The 24,057-nt window shown below is 42.7% G+C and overlaps 2 protein-coding genes across 3 annotated transcripts; one reads left to right on the top strand and one right to left on the bottom strand.

The window, feature by feature from the left end:
* Window positions 1-2,971: 2,971 nt before the first annotated feature.
* On the bottom strand, window positions 2,972-12,252 carry anxa5b (annexin A5b). Of its 2 annotated transcripts, none has more exons than XM_079728910.1 (13): window positions 12,120-12,252; window positions 11,748-11,791; window positions 9,828-9,912; window positions 9,274-9,368; window positions 8,180-8,293; window positions 8,005-8,095; window positions 7,610-7,689; window positions 7,274-7,324; window positions 6,851-6,944; window positions 6,471-6,566; window positions 5,009-5,067; window positions 4,271-4,396; window positions 2,972-3,415 (listed from the first exon to the last, which is right to left on the bottom strand). In XM_079728910.1, exons 2-13 carry the CDS (start codon window positions 11,748-11,750, stop codon window positions 3,353-3,355), a joined length of 957 nt encoding a protein of 318 aa, XP_079585036.1. In that variant the 5' UTR covers window positions 11,751-11,791; window positions 12,120-12,252; the 3' UTR covers window positions 2,972-3,352. The 2 variants fall into 2 exon arrangements, with proteins under 2 accessions (XP_079585036.1, XP_079585037.1); XM_079728911.1 differs by having other exon boundaries at window positions 4,271-4,393.
* A 2,899-nt stretch (window positions 12,253-15,151) lies between these two features.
* Window positions 15,152-17,801, top strand: uchl1 (ubiquitin carboxyl-terminal esterase L1 (ubiquitin thiolesterase); the record flags this gene model as incomplete). Its single annotated transcript, XM_079728915.1, has 9 exons — window positions 15,152-15,286; window positions 15,381-15,392; window positions 15,784-15,912; window positions 16,068-16,209; window positions 16,369-16,454; window positions 16,942-16,989; window positions 17,089-17,158; window positions 17,238-17,296; window positions 17,718-17,801. 9 exons carry the CDS (start codon window positions 15,152-15,154, stop codon window positions 17,799-17,801), a joined length of 765 nt encoding a protein of 254 aa, XP_079585041.1.
* Window positions 17,802-24,057: the final 6,256 nt, after the last annotated feature.

Below are 24,057 nucleotides of genomic sequence, written 5' to 3'. Positions count from 1 at the left end.
TGTGTGTCTCTCTCTGTCTCTCTTTGTGTGAGTGTGTGTTTGTATTTATGCTTGCCTCCCTGCGGGCGTGTGTGTGTGTGTGTGTGTTCATGCCTGTGTGCGGGCCCATGTGTGTTTTCATATTTGATTGTATTCGCATGGCTTTGGTTTTCCCCTTTTATATAACCTGTAACATTTTCCCAATTGACGATAAACAGACAGCAACCACCAATGCAGACGGCAGATTCACGTTTAATGTCTTCATGTGTTTTCTCCAGTGTAGTGGAACTAAACCACAGTATACCAGATGTTACCTGCAGCTATGTGATAGGAAAAACAGATTTACTACTATTTCCTCATTTCAGCAGTCGTAAAAGGAGTCTGCAGCTGTGAATGAATTGTTAACATGTCAGGAGAAAGTGCCCATGGTGTCTAGTGAAGTTTACTGTGAATTTGCACAGGGGCTATAAAACGGCAGTTTAATATGAAAGCTACACCATACGGACCATCTTAAGGGGGCTCAGCCCCTCATGAGAGTGGGCCCCCCCCCCCCCCCTCCCAATCCCCAAGCATTACTTATTTCACTGGATAACAATTCATATTTTTATATATATAATATTTTCATTTACAACATTAATACTTTTCATGAATTAATAGTAAGTACAGTACAGTACAAATAAAAAAAATGGAATATGCTGTTTGCTAAAGCATTCAGACCCTTTTACTTTGCCAAATCTCAATTCAATTAGATGCACAGTGTTACTAAGAAGAGAGAGAGGACACTTAGTTAGTTAATGAAGAATGAGGCAGAGATTAAATCCTAATGAACAAGACGGTAGGTAAGGATATGAGGAGAAATGTACACTCTCTGAACCACATGGGAACAGTTCATCACATCCTCAAGCAATTAAAGAAGAATCATATAATATAGATATTGTCGAATCAGGCCTTCCCTCCAATCTGTGCACCCGGGCAAGAAGCAACTGGTGAGAGATAACAAGTTAAGTGGCTGCTATAAAACAGAGTGCATGAGCCTATATGGCGTTGGGCAAACAGACATTACTTTCCCTAGAAAAGGTGTGGAAATCTCACTCAGGATTCATCTTGGAGAAGCATTGATCCGGTTCAGGCCATGCGTTCCAATAATTAAACACAGTAATGACTAACTTGAGCCAACGTTTCTATCAGAACAAAGTGTCCTCTCTAAACTTTGCCATGAAATTCAAGCTATATTTTGTGCAAAAGCTGGTTTCTAATCCTGGAGTATTCAAATAAATACAAAGCAAAGATTTTTTTGAGCAGGAATATGTTTACTGTGCAATGCAGATTTCCTGATTTATAGGAAAGGTATCTGAAGAATTAAATTTTCACAGTGAATATTTGTTATTTTTGTACCCTGCCTTGGTATCTTTCAGGGGCCACATGTCATGTTGTGTTTTAGCTTGAACTTGAAGAATGGTTTGCGGTAAGTCCCTCTGACGCAGGCCAAGCCCCTTGCCCACACGTGAGGCTCAGCCATGGCCGGGAAAATGGGAAGAAAACAAAGGAAAGTTCAGAGAGAGAGAGAGGGGGGGGGGGGGGGGGGGGGAGGGGGGGGAGGAGAGGTGGGGGCGTTGAGGGGGAGGTAATTGCAAAAAACCGCTCTAATAAGTAGCTAAAAAATGTGACCTAGAAAGGGTACATAGCCCCAAACACACACATGCCTTCACACACGCAAACACACACAAACACACACACACACACACACGCACACTCTCACAGACACACACACACGCACGCACGCACGCACACACACACACACACACACACACACACACACACACACACACACACACACACACACACACACACACACACACACACACACACACACTTACACACAGGGCAGGGGTGGAGTCTAGTCATTGTTAATCTTGTGACTAGAGGTGGCCTGAGCTCACACCCTTCTTTTCAGCTCCTGTTATTGGCTGATAGTTACCGTAATAACAATCAACCGCTTCCGTGACCGGGAACAGTTAGCTGATCAGCCTAGGTCTGAACAGGACCTGGCTTGACCCTTGTTTATAATACAAATAGGCAGAAGGCCCTCCACCCATTCAATAAGGTCTAATGCCTGTCTTTTTAATTGTGTTAAGTTACCTTCTATAAGACCTAAAACAGATAAATAAACAGATAATACATACAGCTATATCATCTATAATCTAAATGTAAATCTATATAATCATTAAATATGCCACAACTTCTACGTAAGCGCTGCGGATCATATGTATAGTCCCCGATGTGAAGCATTTACTGCATAAACAAGGTATAACTGGGTAAAACAGACTTCAACTCCAACCTAACTTTTGTTGATGTGTGTATTTTGGAGAGGAAAGGCATACAAGTAAGCAATGTAGACCTCAATCACTATCTGTTGTTCTAGCAACAGGATCATCTGAAATCACAAATAGCCTACTGCCTGAGGTATTCTGCTGATGTGACGGAGGTCGGTCCAAACGTTCTCCTCATTCTAACCGAGGGGTTCTAGCTCCATCTATCGGCCAACCTGAGGTAGTAGATCAGTAGCAACGACTTCGGTTAGCTAACCGTTCTGTTATCTTCACATTACTAACATAGTTTATCATAGGGGTCAATATGTCCAGAATACCTGTTGCCATTTTATATTTGAGAGAGAGCATGAAGAGAGGGCACACAGAGCACTCTGAGAAATGGTTTAGAAGGCTGCTGTGTAAGCTTTTATAAGCAGTTCTCTTCCACCATCGTGTGTAGCTGTCAGTGGTGCTATGTTAGGACCCTAATGCAAATGGCTGTTTTATGAAAATAATAAAATTGCATGTAATAGTGACCTCAATGTCATCCAAAACAACCAAAATAAAAGTGTGTACAATCTTTGAGGCTCTTAGGTTTTATACATCTCAAACAGACCCCAGTCAAATCGAACCCAAGAACACTGATGAATTCAAAATGTGAACAGGACATTGAGAACAAACAATTATGTTAACTTTATATTTATTTAGAGGTTAGAGGTTAAACATCGAATGGGGTAAAGTTGACCCTCAAGATAACAAGTGAGTTAAAAATGGACATTCTTTTGGATTGTAAATACAAAGTGCATACAAAGATAATCCGATATTTTGGTTTGAAACATAAACATCATATTGCCATTAGTGGACCTCAAAACTTCTTTGGTATCATCAAAATGTTAGCTACCCTTCAAAGAGATACTTTTTTGAGAAGTTGTGCATACACGTCCTGTGAGTAACACGCGTTGTATTGTGAGAATGTCTTCCTAAGTTTGGGTAATGGACTGTCTTACAGGCAGACAGGGACCAGGCACTTCAGGTCCTTCTTTAACCAGGCTTGGTGGTGCTGCTTACTCATCATCTCCTGCACAGAGCAGGAGCAAGGCCTTACGGTAGTCACCAGAGGTATCGCCCTGTAGAGCACACACACACACATATGCAAAAACACACACTTAATATCATGCTCTGAATGTCTGCATTATAATTTGTGCATGTGTGAGTGTGTGTATCTGTGGGTACGGATGTATATATGTGTTTGGGTGTGTACGTGTGCATGGCCACACATACTATGTACATCAGGGCTGCCCAATTTGGGGCCCGCGGGCCAAACTTGGCCCGCGACCGATTTCATTTGGCCCGCGCCTTACCCACTGTATATATTATTGTTTTCCGCCATCAGCGCTCGGAATCTGCGCTCGCTCTCATTGAATATTATTTATTGGTGCACTTCCATTCCTGACCCTAGAATAACATTGTGATACATTGATGGTAGGGTGGCGCTGTTGAGCTCCTATCCTGTTCAGCCGCCTCCCACATATTTGACTAAATATACTGGAAGATTTAGATTTTGACCCACGAGCCTCCCCACGATTACATTTTGGCCCTCCACTGGGAAGAATTTGGGCCCCCCTGATGTACATAGTACATATGTACATATACATATGTAAACGGCTGTCAGTAGCTCAGGAGGTAGAGCGAGTTGACTTGTAACCGGAAGGTTGCTAAATCGAATCCTGGCTCCTCCGAGTGTTGAGTGTCGAGGTGCCCTTGAGCAAGACACCTAACCCTAAATGCTACTGACGAGCTGGCTGTCGCCTTGCATGGTTGACCCCACCGTCGGTGTTGATGCATGTATGAGCGGTTTTATGTCACTTTGGACAAAAGCGTCTGCTAAATGCCCTAAATATAAATATATAATAATATATGTGAATGAATAAACGCGTGTGTGTGTCTGTAGCATGACATGCAGTATGTGTGGGCACACCCACCTTGATGGCAGCGTGCAGGGAGCCAGCGAACAGCCTCCTGTAGTGAGCTCTGATGTCCATCATGTCGACCTCGCTGCGGGTGGCCATCACTCTGATCAGGGTGTTGTCGTCGGTTCCTAAACCCTGCTCCATTACAGAATACCGCGGGTGATACGTGTGAAAACATGACACGCAACAGACCCACACACATACACGTTAAGGTGTCATTCAATCAACATTTCTGCCTGAAAACGTTTACAACATAGACAATTGGAATACTTTATTTTATACAAAGATGTTCTGGAGAAAGTATGCATGTGTTATGAAACGCTTTATTTTGTAATTTAGCTTATTTGGTTTTCAGCCATTTTTCCTGGTATGGCGAACCAGGTGCACCTGCTTTATGTTTCCCTCTTGCTATTAATTAGGGTTTGTTGTCGTGTTTCTCAGTTCTCAGCTGGGACCTTGAGAGGGAAACACTTCAGTTCTTTCCTCAGAAAGAATCAGTGGTATAGAGTGGTAAATTGTTGGAGGTTTCAGACCTGATTTCAATTCAGTGTCTTTGTGATAGACGATTTTCATGGTGCATACTAGGTACCCCCAAGTCATCATAAAGAACCAGTTTGACCTTCTATAGGATACTTTTGGTTTTGGTCAGTGCTAAATTCTTGGGGAATCTAACGAAAGGACCCTCCTCCCATTGAGTTGAGAGGAGGGTTTGACAGCGGTGAAGGTTAAAGAGAGAGATGGTGCGTTTACCTTCATGGAGTAGTACAGGGTCTCTGCAAAGTAGGCGGGGACACTCCGGGCACACTTCACTGAGAAGGAAGACATTAAAACAACACATCAAACCTCTGGAGGTCAGTGCAATACAAAACTGTCTGCTGATATGCCTGGTGCATTTTTTTTTTAAAGGGGACATATTATACTAGGTGTGAGTGTGATTAGCAGTTACAAGCTGTTTTGAAAATCTACGTCTTCTGACATCATTAGTGGGCGTTTCCACCTAGATGTGTGCTAGATAGATGAGCGTTGATGAACGTTTGCTTGAGTCCACCGGGTAGGCCGGTAGACTGATCTATCCAGCACACATCTAGGCGGACACGACCACTAATGATGTCAGAAGACGCAGATTTTTGAAGTAAACATAGTATATGAGTTCCAGAAAACATGATTTTGAAGCTGTTAAAATCTATCTGAAAAAATCTCGCCTATTGCTATTCCCCTCTGTTTCAGTCCCTTCAGAATGCGCTGTTTCTGGTGTCTGAAGCTTTAATGCAAATGAGCTGCTGCCCATTGACCAATGAGCTGTCAGACTGAACCACAGCATGGAGGAGAAGGGATTGTTGCCGTTTGCGGTCTCCTGGAGCTCTATATAATATAATATAATATAATATAATACAATATAATATAATATAATAATAATAATAATAATAATAATATATAGGTAGTTATATTATATTATATTATGAATCATAAAGACTGCGTCTGATGTCTCGTGTACTTCCACAACAAGTAAAGACTCGTAGTGGGGGTTATCTCGGCCATGGTTGAGAAGAATTGGGGGAAAGGAACTTTGGCCTCGACTCTCTGAAGTCCACATTGAACCGCGACATGGAGGAGAAAGGGTTTGTACTCTCGGAGCTGAGCTGCCGGGCTGCCGCAGAGCGCCCACCGCCCGAGCTGCTTGTCCGCTGGTCCACAAGATCTTAGCTATGCTCGGATTGGAGGGGGGTGGGAAAGTGGTAGGCAATATTCAAATGTGCCCCCTTCCTACGTAGGAGGGGGCATCGAAACTGACTCGCTCGTTTGGTAACTGTAGGCGGGGTACTTTCAGAAATGCATATCTCACTCAAAAATTAATGTACAGACTTTTTCAAAGTTTGTATGCTTGTGGGAGCACCAGAGACCCAAAACAACACCCCTAATCCCAGGAAGTGTTTTTTTCATAATATGTCCCTTTTAAGGTTTCAATCCAACATAATTTAAATGAAAGGCTTGTCACGATTTTTTTTTCTTTTAAAAAGAGTTTAAATTTATGAGGGAGTTTTGGATGTTCCAAGTCAATTCTGTGTTCACATAAATTGATAATGGATTTAGCAGTTAAAATCATGTCTCTAGACCCTTCATGAAGGATGGATCCAATGAGGCAGCGGCCAGTTGGTGTTCCTCACAATGTGATAAAAACAGGTTTATGTGTGTGTGTGTGTGTGTTACATACCAACGGCGAGCAGCAAGCTTTCCAGATTTCCAGACGTCTCCCTCTTGATGCTTTCCTCCATCTCGTACCCAGCCAGCTTCATGTAGGCATCAAACACTGGATCACGCACACACACACACACACACACACACACGCACACACACACACACACACACACACACAAGCTTCAGCAGGACTTCTTGATATTCTTCAAATTGTGAAATATTATTCAAGTTCATACACACTCTAGAACAAACACAAACAGACACGCCTAGACCCACACACATACACACACACACACACACACACACACACACACACACACACACACACACACACACACACACACACACACACACACACACACACATCCAAACCCACACATGCAGACACACACTAACCTTTCCTGAGATGCTCGGCGCTCCTGTTTCCCAGGATGGTGACAAAGGCCTGTTCGTCAGTCCCAAACTTCGACTCGCCTGCCTTGAACAGGGCCTGGAACCATGGGAACACACCCCAGAGTCAACTCCCTAAACAACTGGTTTCAAATCTAGATATTTCATCAGAACAAATTCTGAATGATGATTAATCAGCAGGGCCAGGTAAAACATGTTGAATGTGTTTCTCATGATATGAGGGAACCGGTCATGTAACATTATTGTGCCTTACATAATCCGGCCACCAGAGGGAAGCATATACAATTGCTCGGAGCCAGATACACGTGACAGTCACACCCATTTGAAAACGGATCATATTCAAAGGCACCATTGATACGGCTAAGGGAATATTGACTTAAGAGCGGTCTGAACATGCCAGGAACTCACCTGAGCATCAGCCTCAATGGTGTTTGATTGGACCCCCTGCTGTCTGCTAGCCTGGAACAAAGAGTATTCTGCTATTAGTACCGTCGAGAAGAGTGTAGTAAAATATAATGGAGAAGAGTATAATAGAATAGAGTATATAGTAGAGAAAGATTATAATATAATTATAATAGAGTTTATTATAATCGAGTAGAGTATGGTAGCATAGAAAATAACCGAATAGAGTAGAACTAAACTAGGATCAAGAAGTCACTGTTAATGCCAAACTTGTAGTTGGTGATTTAGAGTAGATTAAAACAGTACGGAGTACAGCAGTAGAATAGAGTAAGGTAGAAGTACCTGGAGTAGAATAACAAGCAGTCTCTTGAAGTGACCTGATGTATCCCCAGCTATGTCCTCCTCCAGATTATCATCATACTCTGAAACCCACACACCCATCCACAGACAGACAGACAGACAGACAGACAGACAGACAGACAGACAGACAGACAGACAGACAGACACAGACACACACACACACACACACACACACACACACACACACACACACACACACACACACACACACACACACACACACAGAGTAGGTTTTAGGTTTTAGGGTTTCTTTGGCACATGAAATAAGTGGCCCACATTGCTGATCACATATCAGCTCATAACCATAACTACCAATAGCTAATAACATCCAAGGACTTGACAGTGTGTAAACAGTGGGAAATGGCCATTTGTTTTACCCTGTCTGTAGGCAGCAACAATATCCTTGATCTGCTGGCATGTTCTGGAAGCCAGGATCTCCACGAGGACCTTCTCATCAGTGCCTGCCCCCTGACGTGGCACAGAAGGGTCAGAGGTCATTTTCTGGCAGGTGGTGTTTTTTTTATTCAGTCATTGGTTTACAACGGCGCCTACCTTGATGGCGTTGCGCAGTGCCTCCACATCATAGGCGAGGGGCGGGGTCATCAGAGCCACAATCAGGGTCTCAAATTTCCCTCCCAGCTCCCCCTTCAGGTCATCGATGAGATCCTGAGACGGAGACGTTCACTGTAATGTATGCCTTATCTTTTACATGGACATCCCCGATTTATTGAATCGACACATACCGTCCCACACATACAGTCTCAGTTCAGTACCATTCGTTGCGTGAACCTTTTTTGATTTTCAATTATTTAGAATCGAATCTTACTTTTTGCATGCTTTGGAAATGTAAATCTATATATAGGTATATATAGTTTATGTTGCTGATTGGCGGTCATATGCACAGCTATACACTATAGCTGTGTTCAAAATCGTTCCCTATTCACTATTCACTATTCCCTATATAGGGTTCATGATATAGTGCACTATATAGGGAACGAACAAACGAGAATTCGGGCACTACGCTGAACATTTCTAAATGTCATTTGCGTCAGTAAATGCGCCGGGTATTTGTGTGACGTAGACAGATGCGCCCACATCATGTAAACAAACCGGGCACTCACGAGGAAAGCTGGAGGCTGTATTGATGTTGAATGTTACATTTCCTTGATCAAGTTTTTTTTTATTAATTTTGAATGTTCAATTTTCTATGTTAAATCCCAAATAAATTGTTTACATTTCTAAACGAAAGCCGGAGACTCCATCATTAAATGTTTTCTTTTTCACGGTTATTCAGCTTCTTCTTCTCCTCCGGAAAAACACGACCGCATTGCATTGTAGTATACGGGAGTAACATGTAGGGAACATTGTATGTACACTCAAATTTTGGGTATTTTAAGTCCACTTGCATGAAATTAACCACTGAGAATTCAAACACCACTACAAAATGGCGAGCACCCTATATAGTGCACTTTATCCGTGATAGGGATCGATTTCGAAAACAGCTTATATGCACTCTATATGTGATTCTCTATACGTGCCCCAATGCTGTTTTTTGTACCTATAGATTTTCTATGAATGATGGTTTGGTGTTCATGTTTTTCCTAGTCCTATACCCAATCCATCGCTCTGTGATCGTTTGGCCTCACCTTTCCGTGCAGGGTCTTGTATGAAGCCTTGATCAGCTGCCTCTGAGCATTGCTGCGAGACGTCAACAACTGCAGGATAGAGTCCTCATCGGTACCTATGACAACAAACACCATAGTTACACAGCTCGTGAGCCTCGGGTTCTTGTAAACAAGTTTAACATGTTCCTTTATTTACCTTACCAACATCTTAACTTAAATACATAAACATTTGTTTGTTTTTTTAACCAGCAAACCTAATAACAGGTTTGCTCTGGAGTTATGTTGCCTCAGGAAGATAACACATTATTAGTGATGTTTAAATAACAACAATTGCTCTTATGCAGGAGGAGTACTGTGGAAAAGGCTCCATGTTGACACCTGAGATTACATGCTGTTGAAAGGGTCCTAATTAGCCATCAGCCGGCTGCTACTTCGGGACGTATATTGACCGGGGCCAAAGTCCGGACAGCCGCCCTCAGCAGTATCGAATGACAGCGTTAGGACAGCGTTCTTTACAGGTTCCACAGACAGCAAACAAATACCTATCGGCCTAGAGGAAAGTTAAGTCTAGTTACCCAGTCCCTTCATGGCCTTGTACAGCGTCCCTGCATCCTCTTCGGCCTTGAAGTTAGCACTAGCTTTGATGGTTCCTCTACCGGCCTGGGGGGATGAAGGGTATATGACATGATGAGAAGCTCATTGACTAATATGACATGTTACAACAATCCACACATCGCAACTGGTTCCCCAAATGGTTTTGATAAAAACGTCCGTTGAGAGAAATTACGTAAGGCTGTAAATGGGAAAGGCTGTTTCGGACGTGATTAGATAGTGATCGCTCAATGTGGTCTTTGTAGCAAATATTTACTCATGATATATATAGGGCTAACCCTAATAAAACCAAATTAAAACCAAGCAGAAGATCCTTGACATTGACATAACATTTAATGATTAATGCAGGGTAAAAAATGTAAGTATATTGATTGTGCACTAACATGCATGCAAGATGTGTGTTTAATACTTTTTAGGAACACCTTATCTTTTGGTAATTTATAGAACTGATATAGACAGATATGTAGATAAGCCCTTAAATCACTATGATCAAGAGCCCCTGGCTCCTGGAGGATCCTATCCAACAATGATTCCTTTTAACGCAGCAACAGTTGAGAAGTACAGCTGCTTAGAGTAGAATGAGATCCAGGTCCTTTTTCAGGCTATGAGGAGTGGATGGGCGTCCACTTTGACGGATGATGTTTGGAAGTAAAAACCACGGGAATGTTCTGGAATAAACTACGCCTAAGAATACAAGGAATGCCAAGAGAGAGCCTAACATGTCATCCTAACAAGGAATGTCCATGGGACATTCATTTTTCTACACTGAGGATAGACATCATCACGGGAGAGGTGCCAAGCAAGATGCACTCCTCCTGACACAAATTATCGTGTCAGGAGACAAACAGGGACAAGATCAATGGTAACCGAGAGAACCGCTATACATTTGACGCTCCTTTCTATCATGATGACAATGGAACTATGGGCACACATGACTTGTAACTTGGGGGGAAGTTGTGCTGTGCACTGTTTTTCAAAATCAGCAAAGAAAAAACAGTTGCTAACAACTTAATAATTTACAAAGCTTTAAAGCTCCAGAAGCTTCCTCTATGAACTGAAAATAGGGAAGCTGTATGAGCCCACTTCTTATTCTCACGCTGATCTCAAGAATTTAGACATCATGTAAATATGTGAAAAGTTTTCCATTGTTTAGGTCTACTTTGGTATTTTTTCCTATTTATTTTTACTCAACCTGTTTTATAAAATAGCACTTAACAAGCACTGAACACTCTGGAAAATGTATTAACAGTAATTAATAGGGCAACACTTTTTGGTGGAAAAACAGAATCTGTACTGGAGCTTCTCGTAACAGACAGACCAGACACAATGCTCCTTTAAAAGAGGGAGGGCGACCGCCAACGGCATATGAAAAACACATGGAAATGAGCGGGATAAAGAGAGAGCGATAGAGAGCAAGAGAGAGAGCGAGAGAGAGAGAGAGAGAGAGAGAGAGAGGTAGAGACAGAGGTCTATCCAGATGGAAAGGAGCCTATGAGTCACGCACTTAAATTTCCCCAAATGTATCCGCTATGCTAAGGCGATTCCCTCTGAAGCGCAATCGCTCTCTCTTTAACAGACAACGTTTATAAACAAAAAGAATAAGAATGCACGAAGTTCTGACATTAGATTACTTTACTTGTGGTCACTATTTGGATAAAGTTTAACCGAGCGAGATACGCCCCCTCCAAAGCAGATACAATTTGCGGATTATCAGTTTAGAGTTAAGAGGGCGTTGTCTTATAGGTACTTGATTATAGACGCAAGAATTAGAATAATATGTAATGGAGCCAACATTTGCATAAATAACGGAATTCCACATGTATTATGTGACATATTCACCAAAGCTGTGAACTTTTTTAGTTAAGATGGTTAATATAACTTACCATTTTGACTTTGTCCCGGGTTTGATTCAACAGAGAAAGGTCGTCTGTCAAAAAAATAAATAGGGAAATGAAACGAAAGATGAGTAAAAGCAGACTGTACCGTTTATCTTTTTCTATTTCTTTTCACAAATGTAACGAACTCAAAAGGATGAGCAGTGCTTGCCGAAAGAATAATCAATAATAGTTTAAATTCTCATTGCTTTGACTTTGTCCACGATCGTTCTGTCAGACTTCATCAGACCCTACGTGGCTCCATTCTCTAAACAGGTAGCCCCTGGCCCCGTACCTCCACCAGGGCGTTTAAAACAGTAGGCTACACTGGCTAGAGCTGCAGCCTATAACAGTTGTCATTCCATAAGTGAAGCGACTCACCTTTGAGTTAAGTGTCGCTGGATACGGCTACAAAGTCACCGATCTCGCAGACGAGTAGATGGTTGAGGAGAGAAGAAGGAGAGAGAGAGAAGGGCGCTGAGGGGGCGACGCTCAGTAGAAAAAGTCAGTCCCGTGCGTGTGAGTTTGGGCCACACCCCGGTGACGACGACCTCGCGCACGGCAGACTTCTCTCGAGGCATCCTGGGAAATGATGTTCAACCCGCGCAGGACACGGTTCGTGTTCAAACACTGTCTCAGTGGGTGGACACTTTCTTTTCGAGTTGTTTTACTGATGTAATCCATAAACATACATCCAGGTTACAACGTGTATACAGGCCAGCCGACACTTGAATCATAAAGAAGAGCATACAAAAACAACAACAAACAGAGCAATTACTATTTATTATCGCAGCTTTTTAGCCTTCGATAGGACGGTTTGGGTCAGCGTATCAAAGCGCCGTAACTCTCTCAGTAGGAGCTACATTAGAACCGCGAATAGGGAGCTGATCAGGAGGAATAGGCAACCGTACAGCTCGACGCTCCGCTCCCAGCCGGTGGCTAACGGTGGGCCGTTGACAATAATGTGGGGCTTTGGGATAGGCATTTTAGTAGATTGTCTGCAAACAGTATACACCTCTTCTTGGTCCCTTTGTTGTGCAGTCTCCGAAGTGTCTCTTTACTCTTTTCTCCTCAACTGTCTTGAGGACATTTCAAATAAGTCACAGAAAAGCCAATGACGTCTGAACAAAAGAGCTTTGTCTGTTCTGTGTTCTGTCAATGATTGATCTACTCCTCTGTGAAGCTAGCCTTATTTATTGCACTGAACTGTACAGCAAAAAAGTTAGAAAAGATAAAGAGGTGCCAATCAATAAAGCTAATCTGAAAGAGAGCCTACCTTTCTGTAAATGGTTAATTTAAATTTCCTCTGCTGTAACAGTGCAGGAAGTTTAGAACAAGATGTTGCATTCCAGAGTTGTTGGCTCTCCCTTCTGTCATCTCGCTTTTCTATAGAAGAGCAGCATTCCATACCTCACCTTTGTGTATTTATCCATCATCCCAAACTCACTCTCTCTATCTCTCTCTCTCTGACACACGCACTCCCCCCCCCCCCACCCCCCCCCCCCCCCCCCACACACACACACACACACATCGATGAGAGCTCCCTGCAGGTATGTTCTATGATCAATACTGTTTGGAGAGGGCTATCTTCCCCTCTGATTACAATTTAATCTCCTGCCCTACTCAAAATCAATAAATAAGGAGACTCAAATTATTCAGGAAAATACTCTTTCTTTTGCAAGGATATAGGCTATCTATAAATTATGAATCATTACTTACTTTTTCAGCCAAATGTATCAGATTAGGACATTTTTTTCTCAAATAAGTTCTTGTTGTATATTATAATGCTTTGGTTTCCATAACATTGTGCTTTTTAGACAGATTGGTTTACATCTCCATCTAAAGCAAGTTCTTAAAAATATCATATTGGCTTATTGGAAAGGTCCTATTTTATAATTTGTAAGCCCAAAGAGTCAAAGAGAATGAACAAGTGGAAGACAGCATTCACCGCAGATTGTTGCGAAAAAGGGTTATGGGGTCACAGGCACAAAACGTTTGGGAACCACTGCCCTGAATCCCATATTGAGTCCTGTATGTATTTGGTTCACAGCCACTGCAAAAAATGTGTTGCTCTAATTTCTAAAGATAGTCAGACCGTGAGTTCGACCCAGACCCTGAGCTCACCACACATTGACATTGAAAAACATGCTACTCTGTGAGGACGTATTGTGAGGATGTATTTAATTACCCTGTATTCCATGCCCATTTATTCCGGAGTGTATTCAGTGAGCCTGTGATTCACTATGACAATAGACCCCATTCCATATCGAGGCACCTAGCGTAAGTCCCACTAGAGGAGCACAAAGCATCAGTATGAAGTCCCTACATTGTGCCTGGGACCCAGAATGTGGTCATCTGATCATTCCACCCATGCCGATATATAAATCCCCAATACGATTAGAGATGCTGACGACAAGGAAATATTGTCTGACCTTTTTTGATTAGGTCCTTTGTCTTGGCAACCATGGTGTGAGTAAATATTCTGGAAATGTAATGTTGTAGGCCTACCTGACAAAATTCAATAATCTCAATTAGCCAGAATGCAATTTGAGTTTGTTGACTAAATATGTGACTGTGTGTATGTGTGTATGTGTGTGTGTGTATGTATGTATGTATGTATGTGTGTATGTGTGTATGTGTGTGTGTGTGTGTGTGGGTAGGTAGGTAGGTAGGTAGGTATCTATCTATCTATCTATCTATCTATCTATCTATCTATCTATCTATCTATCTATCTATCTATCTATCTATCTATGATATAATTTTATTTGTATAGCCCTTAATCACCGGTACAGTCTCAAAGGGATTAACAGGTCATATATTTATGACATCCCCCTTATCCTATCCCCCAAGAGGGCAAGAAAAAAATGCCTTAATTAGCAAGGAAGAAATCTCGAGAAGGAACGAGGAATGCATCTATGTATCTTTGTATTTATCTATGTATATATTGAATGGATAGATGGACGGATGGATGAACGGATTGATGGGTTGGTGGAGAGTTGGATTGATGGGTGGGTGGAGAGTTGGACGAATGGTTCAATAGATTTATGTGGTGGTGGAATTATTCAGAATAATAATTCAGTTTTATACTTCATTGTATATGAAGTGATTATTGGGTGATTATTTGTAAAACTCACAAATTTGTATGGACTGGAACATTCTATAGAAGTGTTTTTGTTTTTTTCTACGACCATCACGTTATTTGGTATCTACCATTATGTGAGGGGGAGAAAAATAATGTCCTTTTTAAATGACCCCAATTTTTATTTCACCTGTCTACTGCAATAAGCGAAGTATATTTTATTTGCAACACTGTGTGTACATATTATTTCAGATGTAAACAAATTACTCATATGTTATATTTTCGCTGAAATCCACCCCTCTCATAAACTGAAATGGGATATGACCGTTAGCACATGAACCTCGTGCACAATCTCAAGCGAAAGAGACGAAACGTTGGGCAGAGACTGACTGAGTTGTTGTCTATCCCCCAAACCGAGCTAGCTTACACTATCAACATGGAGTGGAACCCAATGGAAATCAACCCTGAGGTTTGACTGGCAAATAATGGTTTATATTCTAGTCTTGCACGAGAATATCTTGAAGAAGCGACTAAACTCTATTATTTTGTCTTTGTCGTTACAGATGCTCAACAAGGTGGGTAGACGCTGAGTCATGCTGTTGTAACGGGTAATGTGTTGTAGACATTAGCCGGGTAAGTCATGTCGTCTTTCACAGTGCAATAATTAGGCTAAATAAACGACAAATGTGCTGGACAAATACAATAAGGTACATTGGCGACTGAGACATTTTCTGAAAAGATGAAGATGGGGAAACCATCCGAAAATGACAGCAGCATCCCCGTGTCTAGCGCCCCTGTGTCTGGGTGCACTGGCCAGGCGGGCGTGGTCGGACCGCCACGCGCCTCCATCGACAGAGGACCAGCCCAGGACCCACTGAATGAGTAATTTCGATTTAAATGACTAAAGAACAAGACAATTTGTTCCCTCAACCACCCCTGTCGCTGTGTGTGTTTTGTATGTATCAGATGTTGAGCAAGTTAGGCGTGGGAGGATCCTGGCGTTTTGTTGACGTCTTGGGACTGGAGGGTGAGCCCTTAGCTACTGTCCCAAGCCCTTGCTGCGCCCTGATGCTGCTCTTCCCTCTAACACCGAAGGTAACCGATCATTTAATTGAATGGAGGGACGGCATGATTCAGATTCAGGGTGGGGTCAACCAGAATCACAAATACACAATGGGACCATATGTGAATCAACAAGCATTCTCGTGTGTGTGTGTGTGTGTGTGTGTGTGTGTGTGTGTGTGTATCAGCATGAGTCTTTCAGAGAGACGCAGACAGACAAGCTGTCCGGGGATTCAGATGTCTACTTCCTGAAACAAACAGTGGTCAATTCCTGTGGCACCGTCGCTCTCCTGCACACTGTCGCCAACAATAAAGGCAAAGTGGAGTTTAGTGAGTACGCATTTAATCTAATGTTTTAGAATGTTGACATTATTAGGTGTCTTTATGAATTGGATATTCATGTAATTGCCTTTTATATAACCTCGGAAGTCCTCCTAATTTACAATGGTGATGAGGTGCAAAAAGAAATACATTGTGTGTTCGCTATAGACAGTGACTCTGATTTGAAGAAGTTTCTGGATGAGACTGCTGACATGACGGCTGAGGACCGTGCCAAACAACTAGAGAAGAACCAGGTACTGCGTCCTATTACATCATAGCCGATTTCTGGTGGCAAAAAATCCTCATTGACTTTACTTCAACAAAACCATTGCATCCGGATTTCCGGACGTCGGAAGTATCCAACTCTTAGTGGATTGTTGTAATAAAGCTTCAACCTGTAGTTCTGTACTACTGAGTAATTTCGGGGGGGGGGCATGCATCTTAATCAATAACAACATCTAAAAATTTGTCAACGGCAGAACTCTTTGTTGTCTGTTACATCATCTCACCCCTAGAGGGCACCAAACTGCTGAGTTTTACATGAGTGTATGTAGGCAGATATAGACATACGGTAGACATAATGTCTACTATGCTGCCCTAATCAAATCACTTTTCTCCTAGAAGACTACAGTTGTACTAATGGACTTCAAAAAACGTCTGTTCACTCTTCTCTTATACAGTTGTATATAATTAATTTATGCAGGATGATATATCTAATGTTTATAATATTTATATTGCCAGGCCATCCGTGAGGCTCATGACGAAGTGGCAGCACAGGGCCAGTGCAGGGTAAGACTCAGAAGAAGAATAACCCCTATTCAATACATCCTTTTGGATGTTATTCATTTATTCTAATATTTTCTTTTGTTTCATTCGACTTTTTTCCAGCCCGCAGCTGATAAAGTGAACTTCCACTTCATTGCCTTCGTCAATGTGAATGGAAAGCTTCAAGAGCTTGGTGAGTGAACATCATTGTTCTTACGGCCTTCATATACAAGTATAAGCTCACTGTGTGATGGATGATAATCTCTTTCCAGATGGACGAATGGATGGACCTGTATCACACGGATCCACCAAGGATGACTCGTTCTTAGCGGTAATATTCAGCTGTTGTTGAACTGTTGCTGCAGTAAATTCCCTATGTTAAGATAAGATAGGATATGTTATTCTATATTCACTACCACTGATATTCAAATACTTATGCTTCCTGCGTTGAACCATATGCACATTGCACAGCCATACCATTTTAGTACAATACTCCCTGTCCCACACTTGTCTCTGAGTTTCAGTTAAAAATTATTAAGGTTTAATTCAGCTGTTTATATTTGGCACTTTAACACACTATCCTGTGGATTTTGAAACACGTGACCTGTACAGTACTTACTCACCCTCATACAAGATCCTTCACGGCCTCCCTAGTTGTACTGTAACTATGCTACCACCAGAGGGAACTGCTTATACAAACATCATTATTTTTAAACAACCAACTGAACTCATTTTCCTTGGTATCTCTGCAGGATGCTGCAAGTGTGTGTCGTGGATTCATGGAAAGAGAGAAAGGTGAAGTTCGCTTCTCTGCAGTGGCACTTTGTCACGCTTAAACTCATCAGGGATTGCTGGGTGTCGTTTCAAAGTAACACTACATTACACCAAGCACACATGAGGAATCAAAGATTCACCTCGACGTTAGAATGACTGGTACACACACACACATACGTGAAAATGCACTATAGATACAAATGGCTCCACAATGCTTGCAAAGCTCAACAAGAAAATCCCTCAAAGCAGAATGTTTTCTTGCCACATTTAAACAATTTCACGAAAGAATGCTGCCTCTTGTCAACTGTTGCTTAGTAGCAAAAAGGCCTTTTTATGCGACTACTATTTTTTTTTTATCACTTTGAGTTTCTGTTTGTTATTGTTGAGCCGTGATTTTTCTAAGTCGAGACATACTGATGCACAAGTGCCTTCAGAGGCAACGCTATGAATACCAGTAAATCAGAGGAATGTCGAGAGAACTGTTACGGTTCTAAAAGTTGGATTTAGGCTGTTTGGACATTCGGATGGAAGGGGAAAGGTCACTCGATTGTCCAAAAACAATTGGATGTAGTCAGTGGTGTGAGTTATGCACTGTAATTTGAGAAAAACAAAGCTTGTATTGAAAATGTGTTTGAACAAATGCTGGTTATGTCGGTGGATGAACTGGTGGTTACCTTTTTTTTGTTAATTACGGACCACAGTTGTGTTAGATTGCACTTTATTTTGGATGTTAAGTTATTATACTAATTGTGATCATACCAGTATGCTATTGACAATTGCCTTATTGTGAAATGTTAGTTTACATTGATCCTAAACTGCCGAACAAGAAGGGGCCCAAACAACCGTTTCTTGGGATGTAATACTGTTAATTTTTAGGTGATGGCATTTCTAGGCTGTGTTAAAATACTTTACCTTTTTGCAGCCTCTCTGTTCTTGGTGTCGGCAATGCAGTTGTGACTATTCAATAAAGCAGTTCAAAACAAGTAGTGATATTGAGTTTTATATTCAACTTCATTATTAATCGGGAATTATATTTGTCCTCCTTGCATTTGGCTTGCTACAACAGGAATATTTGCAAATATGCTCTTTACATGTGGATGAAACGGCTATGTACATGTTAAATATAATGAATGGCATATTTTTTTCATGTTTTCCATTAAAAGCGCATCACATCATAAAAAAGACACATATAACCGGACCGTGCTGTAAAGACGCCACTTTCTCCCGCCCCCGCCCCCCATACAGATTATCTTGTGCGCATTCCCGTCCTCCTCCACACGCGCGCGCTACAGACGCTATGGACAGTAGGGTTCGACTCGCGCTACGCGGCACGACATTATTTTTAGCGGCTGGCTTGTGTTAGTGTGTGGGAGTAGCAGGAGCTCGCTCCATCTCTGCCGCCGCACGAGGAACATTCGTCATATAGGTCCGGCCTACGCTTGTTGGAGCTCTGCTTGAGGTTCTCCGTTTCAAACGAGGATAACGGATCGTTCCTAACTGGACGACAATAACACGACTCTTCTGAAAGGGGCTGTATCACGTTAACAATCGCCCATTGATACCGGATAGTTTGTTCTTGCACCCAGCCGGCCTGGTGTTGGGTAGCCTAAAAAAGAAATGACTAGTCCCAGCGCGGATAGCCACGCATCAATAAATGCCACACAAAACGAATCGGAGCCAATTGAAGCAAGTCATCCTGAACCCGCATTTCAGGAGGCGCAGGAATGGATCGAGGTAAGCGGCGTCATCCAACACGCAGACTTTTATCAGAAAGAGAGTAGCCTAGCAGACGCAATGGGCAGCCGCACAGTCGGATGCGTCCTGAGTGGGATATATAAATACAACGGCGCACCGTCACCTGTTGGGGTACGCTGCGGTGTCCCTAGTGTCGGATTACTGCGACTGTGGACAATGCGGGACCAGGGGGTTCAGCTGCCTACTGGAATGTGTGGGGATCCGCTCACACGTGTGCTTGTTTTGCATGTTTCTCCCTCTGCGTGTAGTTGTCCAGCAGAATGACACGCGCATATAGGCCATCATTCAACAAGTTTGCATATAGCCCAGTATAGGCTGTTAAATCCAGGTCCAATACATATAAATTAAGAGTGTGTTTACTGGGATTTGTCGATCAAGAGAGGAGCCCATGTTCTCCTCGCAAGGATAGATAACGCCCCCTTTTCAGGCGCTAGGGCATTCCGGTTGCCATGGTTATGAAACCAGGCCAGCATTCACGCAAGAGATGCTTCAATGAGTAGATGTCGGCCAGGAAGATTATTCGTCCCGTTGTGTTTGTTACATCGCTGACTGTCTGTCACCAACCGTGAAACACGAATTTCAATCGTCCTGCTCCATCCGTATCAGTGTGCTTGTAGAAGGCCTGTGTGAGCCTACGGGGTTAAACATAGTCTTCACCGGGGCACAAGCTCCAAATGACCCATTTCGCAGACTGGGTCTTTAAAATCGAAGCATATATAGAAACACACTGCTAGGATTGAACCAGTAACACAGATGTGATTATTTGATAATGTGCTATTGTGACATTATAATATGTGTCTATGAGGATGTTCTAACACACACCGTTATAGATCTAATTTATCTACGAGGTCATACATTAAACCTGTGGTCAGACTCTTATGTCACGGTATTTGTGTTATTTTCCGTGTGGCGCTTTCACCCTAATTCCCCAGTTATTTTGAGACTCGGGACCACTCTATTTTTGAAGCAGTGAATTCATACACAGGTGGACATGGTCCTCGGTTAACTATGCCACCCAACAATCTATGTGTCTCAATAGTTTGCGTGTTTGTGCTTGAGTGCATGTACGTGTTTGTGGGTCTTTGTATGTCCGGGTGCATTCATGCATGCCATTACCTTTCATTGCCTGTTTGTGTGCAAATGTGTATTTTTGTATCCCAGCTTTCTTTGTAGGTTATTCCTGTGCATTTGTGTGTTTGTGCGTGCATGCGCGTAATAGCATGTGTGTGTGTGTGTGTGTGTGTGTGTGTGTGTGTGTGTGTGTGTGTGTGTGTGTGTGTGTGTGTTTGTGTGTGCACGTGAATAGTTGGGTGGGCATGTGTTGGCCAGCTGTGTATGTTATTGCACACACAAACTTTTGAGACGCACCCAGGTTGGGTGACACTGCCACCGGTCGCTATGGGAACATAACATGGCTAGCCTATCAGGTGTCACTGTCTCCAGGGGCCGTCGACCAGGGGGTCTATGTAACACCAACATATCTCCACATTGCCGGACCAGGAAATCACCCTGGCACAGGACAGGCATCCATATCTGTTTGAAGACAGGATGGATTGGCTCGTATTCCAGCTGAGTCAGAATCAATCCATCGCTGAGCAATCTCTCCACGGCAGTCATGATTTCAACCCACCATGCAATGTGGCTTTTTGATGTAACCTGCCAAACCTGGAGGGGGAAAACCAGGACAATAAGTTACAGCAGGAATCACAGCAGATGGAGAATCAGCAGGGGAAATGTGCGCTACAGCGCACATTTCTGCTTACATCTGTGCTTGTATGTCCAGGGTATGTGTGCCAGATGTCACAAAAGACCTAAGAAGATTAACTCAACCCGATGGCTTTCTGACAACCAGCGGTTGGCCCTAATGAGAGATAGAGAGAGACAAAGTATTTAGCCTTGATGCTAGAGTCATGACTGGTGCAAAGATAGTCCCACTGTGAGGCCAGGCAGTGGAGTTAGCATTGCTCGCAGACATTCAAAATGTAGCAAATCCCTCTCTGTCCTTAATGAACTCTGGCAGAGTTTGCGGGGAGGTTTGTAATTGGTCACACAGGAGACAGGCGAGACATGATACAGGATGCAGCCCAATATTTATCTTAAGTAAGTACACACTGATAATAATGAATACAAACATCAGGAACATGTAAAAACTTCCTACACTTTTGTATTCTCTCTCTCTCTCTCTCTCTCTCTCTCTCTCTCTCTCTCTCTCTCTCTCTCTCTTCTCACTCTCTCTCTCTATCCTTTACTTCCTTCCTAGTGATTGAACATATGTTGTTAAGTCAGTGTCTGACCCTTTGTATCCTCTTCGTGCTCAACCATTGGCATCTCTTCCTCTACCGTCCGACCCGTACTCTCTCCCTGCAGTTGTTAAATGCCACGTTAAGAGAAGTACTTGTCTGCTGTTTACCCTACTCCTCTGTACTGACACACCCACCACCTCTTCCTCCTCCACATTTAAATGGTATCTGCCGCTGCCATTCACCCCCACTGACCAGCCGTGAGCCACTCTGGAGGGGAACTGAAATGTGTGTGTGTGTGTGTGTGTGTGTGTGTGTGTGTGTGCGTGTGTCCCGCTTGGGGTCAAATTACTGAAGACTGGCACTTAAACTCCCTAGGGGCCTTTAGCTTGGGTTCTTTATGCAACACACATGGATGCTCACTCAACCCTCTCCGTCTTACACACACTCCTCAAAAGTGCTTTTTCCTGTCCTCTCCTCCAATTTACCATGCAGGGCATGAACGCCCCCACGCACGCACACACACACAGTTGGACACACACAAACACTAAATCATGGAAGCATAGATGTTTCATGTCCTAATTTGACCCAAAGGACCAACCTATGACTCCATTATCTTTGCCATTCTAAATTGTACAATAGTTCTGCCAAATAACATGTAACAAACAGCAGTCTATCACTAAATAATTTACAAATGTAATTGTATATATATTTTATGTTTATATGTAAGATTCCAGTACAAACCCTTCCTCCTTTCCCGTGGAGCTATGTTAAAGGCAACCAGATAAGTAGTCCAGCCCTCCTTCTCCACGGTAGTGTCCCTGGATGCTTAATGATTCATGGGGGAGTGGTAAATGTTTTAGAGTGGCGCAGGCGAGCCTAATAACACAACATCATGCCAGATGGTTTGTTTGTGTTTGTGTTGGTGTGTGTGTTTGTGTTTGTTAGAAATGCTGGAAGGTTTCACGTGAAAAGTAAACATCTGTCCAATTATGTAACACGTAAATCTTGCCCTAATTAACATTTCTGCCAGGTATTCATTACATAATGTAGAAGAGAACGAGAGGAAATATCATGCAACCATATTTTATTGTATAACTTCTACATATATTGCCTTTATCAAACACCACAGTTTTCTAGTAAATGCATGGGAATATCGAAGGAGGAAGTAACTGTGCTTGCAGTGAATTGATGGTGCCCTATCCAATAATCTGGGTTAATTCTGGATTAGAAGTCTGGACCTGCGGCAGTCAAACCTTCTCTCTTTTCACCCCATCTTTTCACCATTTACCCAACCGGTTGAGCTAAAAACAATATGCCTCAATACAATACTTGTTTGGCACCATTTTGTGCTGCTTTTGTTCTCTCTGTCTCTCTGTCTTTTTTTCTCTCTCTCTCATTCTCTCCCTCTTTCTAAATCAGTTGTGTGTATGAGCGTGCATGTTGAGACAACAGAATTAGGACACTGCCCAGTGTGTCATTGCACTGTTAATGGTGTCACTCCTCTATATTGGTTCCTTTCCATGCGCCCTTTCCATCCGGGGTTCCAAAAAGGGGGAGCCGTGGCAAGTGGTACTGCCGGCCAGGGACACCGAAACACAATCCATCAGACTTGAACCAGTGCCCCATATAGACCCACTTGTTGTTTTAATGTTAGTGCTAGGGATTTGCATGGATATGGCACGCACAATATAGATACGCCCTGACGTGCTTCAGTTAATCTGAATCAACAATGAAAATGATTCCATCCTTCAGGATGTCGACTATACTGTATATATAGACTATATATATTGAGTTTGTGTTGGCTGGCCACACTTGCTGCACTGGATTCCGCCATTGTAGACAGAACAGGGCAGGAATGTGGGTTGAAAGAGACGGAATGACATGTGGCACAAAACTGGGGCGCTGAAAGGCATATTTCCTATGTGGTTAGCGCACTAAAGGGTTGAGTCCAAAGTCCAGAATTTCCAATATCTGCTTTGACCATGAATAGTTTTGCTTCTACTGAGTGCAACAATCTGTAGCTTGGAATGACCAGTGCAATGTAATGACATTGCAGTAGAGGGTCTCGGCTTAAAGCAAGTTCCTGGTAGACATTAGGAAAAGCAACTCTGATCCTAATCCATTACCACCGCCTTTGCTTCCTGTCATCTCTCTGCACCTCAGGCCGTGACAGGGAGAAGCTTTGGAGACAAGGGCTTCCGCAGTGGTCTGGAGAATGGCATCCTGTTGTGCGAGTATGTTCCTGACATCACTTCCACCTCTGTGCTTCTAAGGGGTATTATCAGGGAGTCCATGTTGGTGATACTATTAAAAACCTGTC

The sequence above is a fragment of the Pollachius pollachius genome (assembly GCF_949987615.1).
Source record: "Pollachius pollachius genome assembly, chromosome: 2".
NCBI classification, from domain to species: Eukaryota; Metazoa; Chordata; class Actinopteri; order Gadiformes; family Gadidae; genus Pollachius; species Pollachius pollachius.
The sequence above is the reverse complement of the archived record's forward strand: the minus strand, read 5'-3'. Positions and strand labels throughout refer to the sequence as shown.

What these genes read in the sequence shown, in the direction of transcription:
- anxa5b (XM_079728910.1), bottom strand. An exon ending in AAGCTTGCTGCTCGCCGTTG is followed by an intron (nt 5,068 to 6,470) that starts GTATGTAACACA and finishes CTTCCTTCTCAG; the next exon opens with TGAAGTGTGCCCGGAGTGTC. An exon ending in CCCTGCACGCTGCCATCAAG is followed by an intron (nt 3,416 to 4,270) that starts GTGGGTGTGCCC and finishes TGTGCTCTACAG; the next exon opens with GGCGATACCTCTGGTGACTA.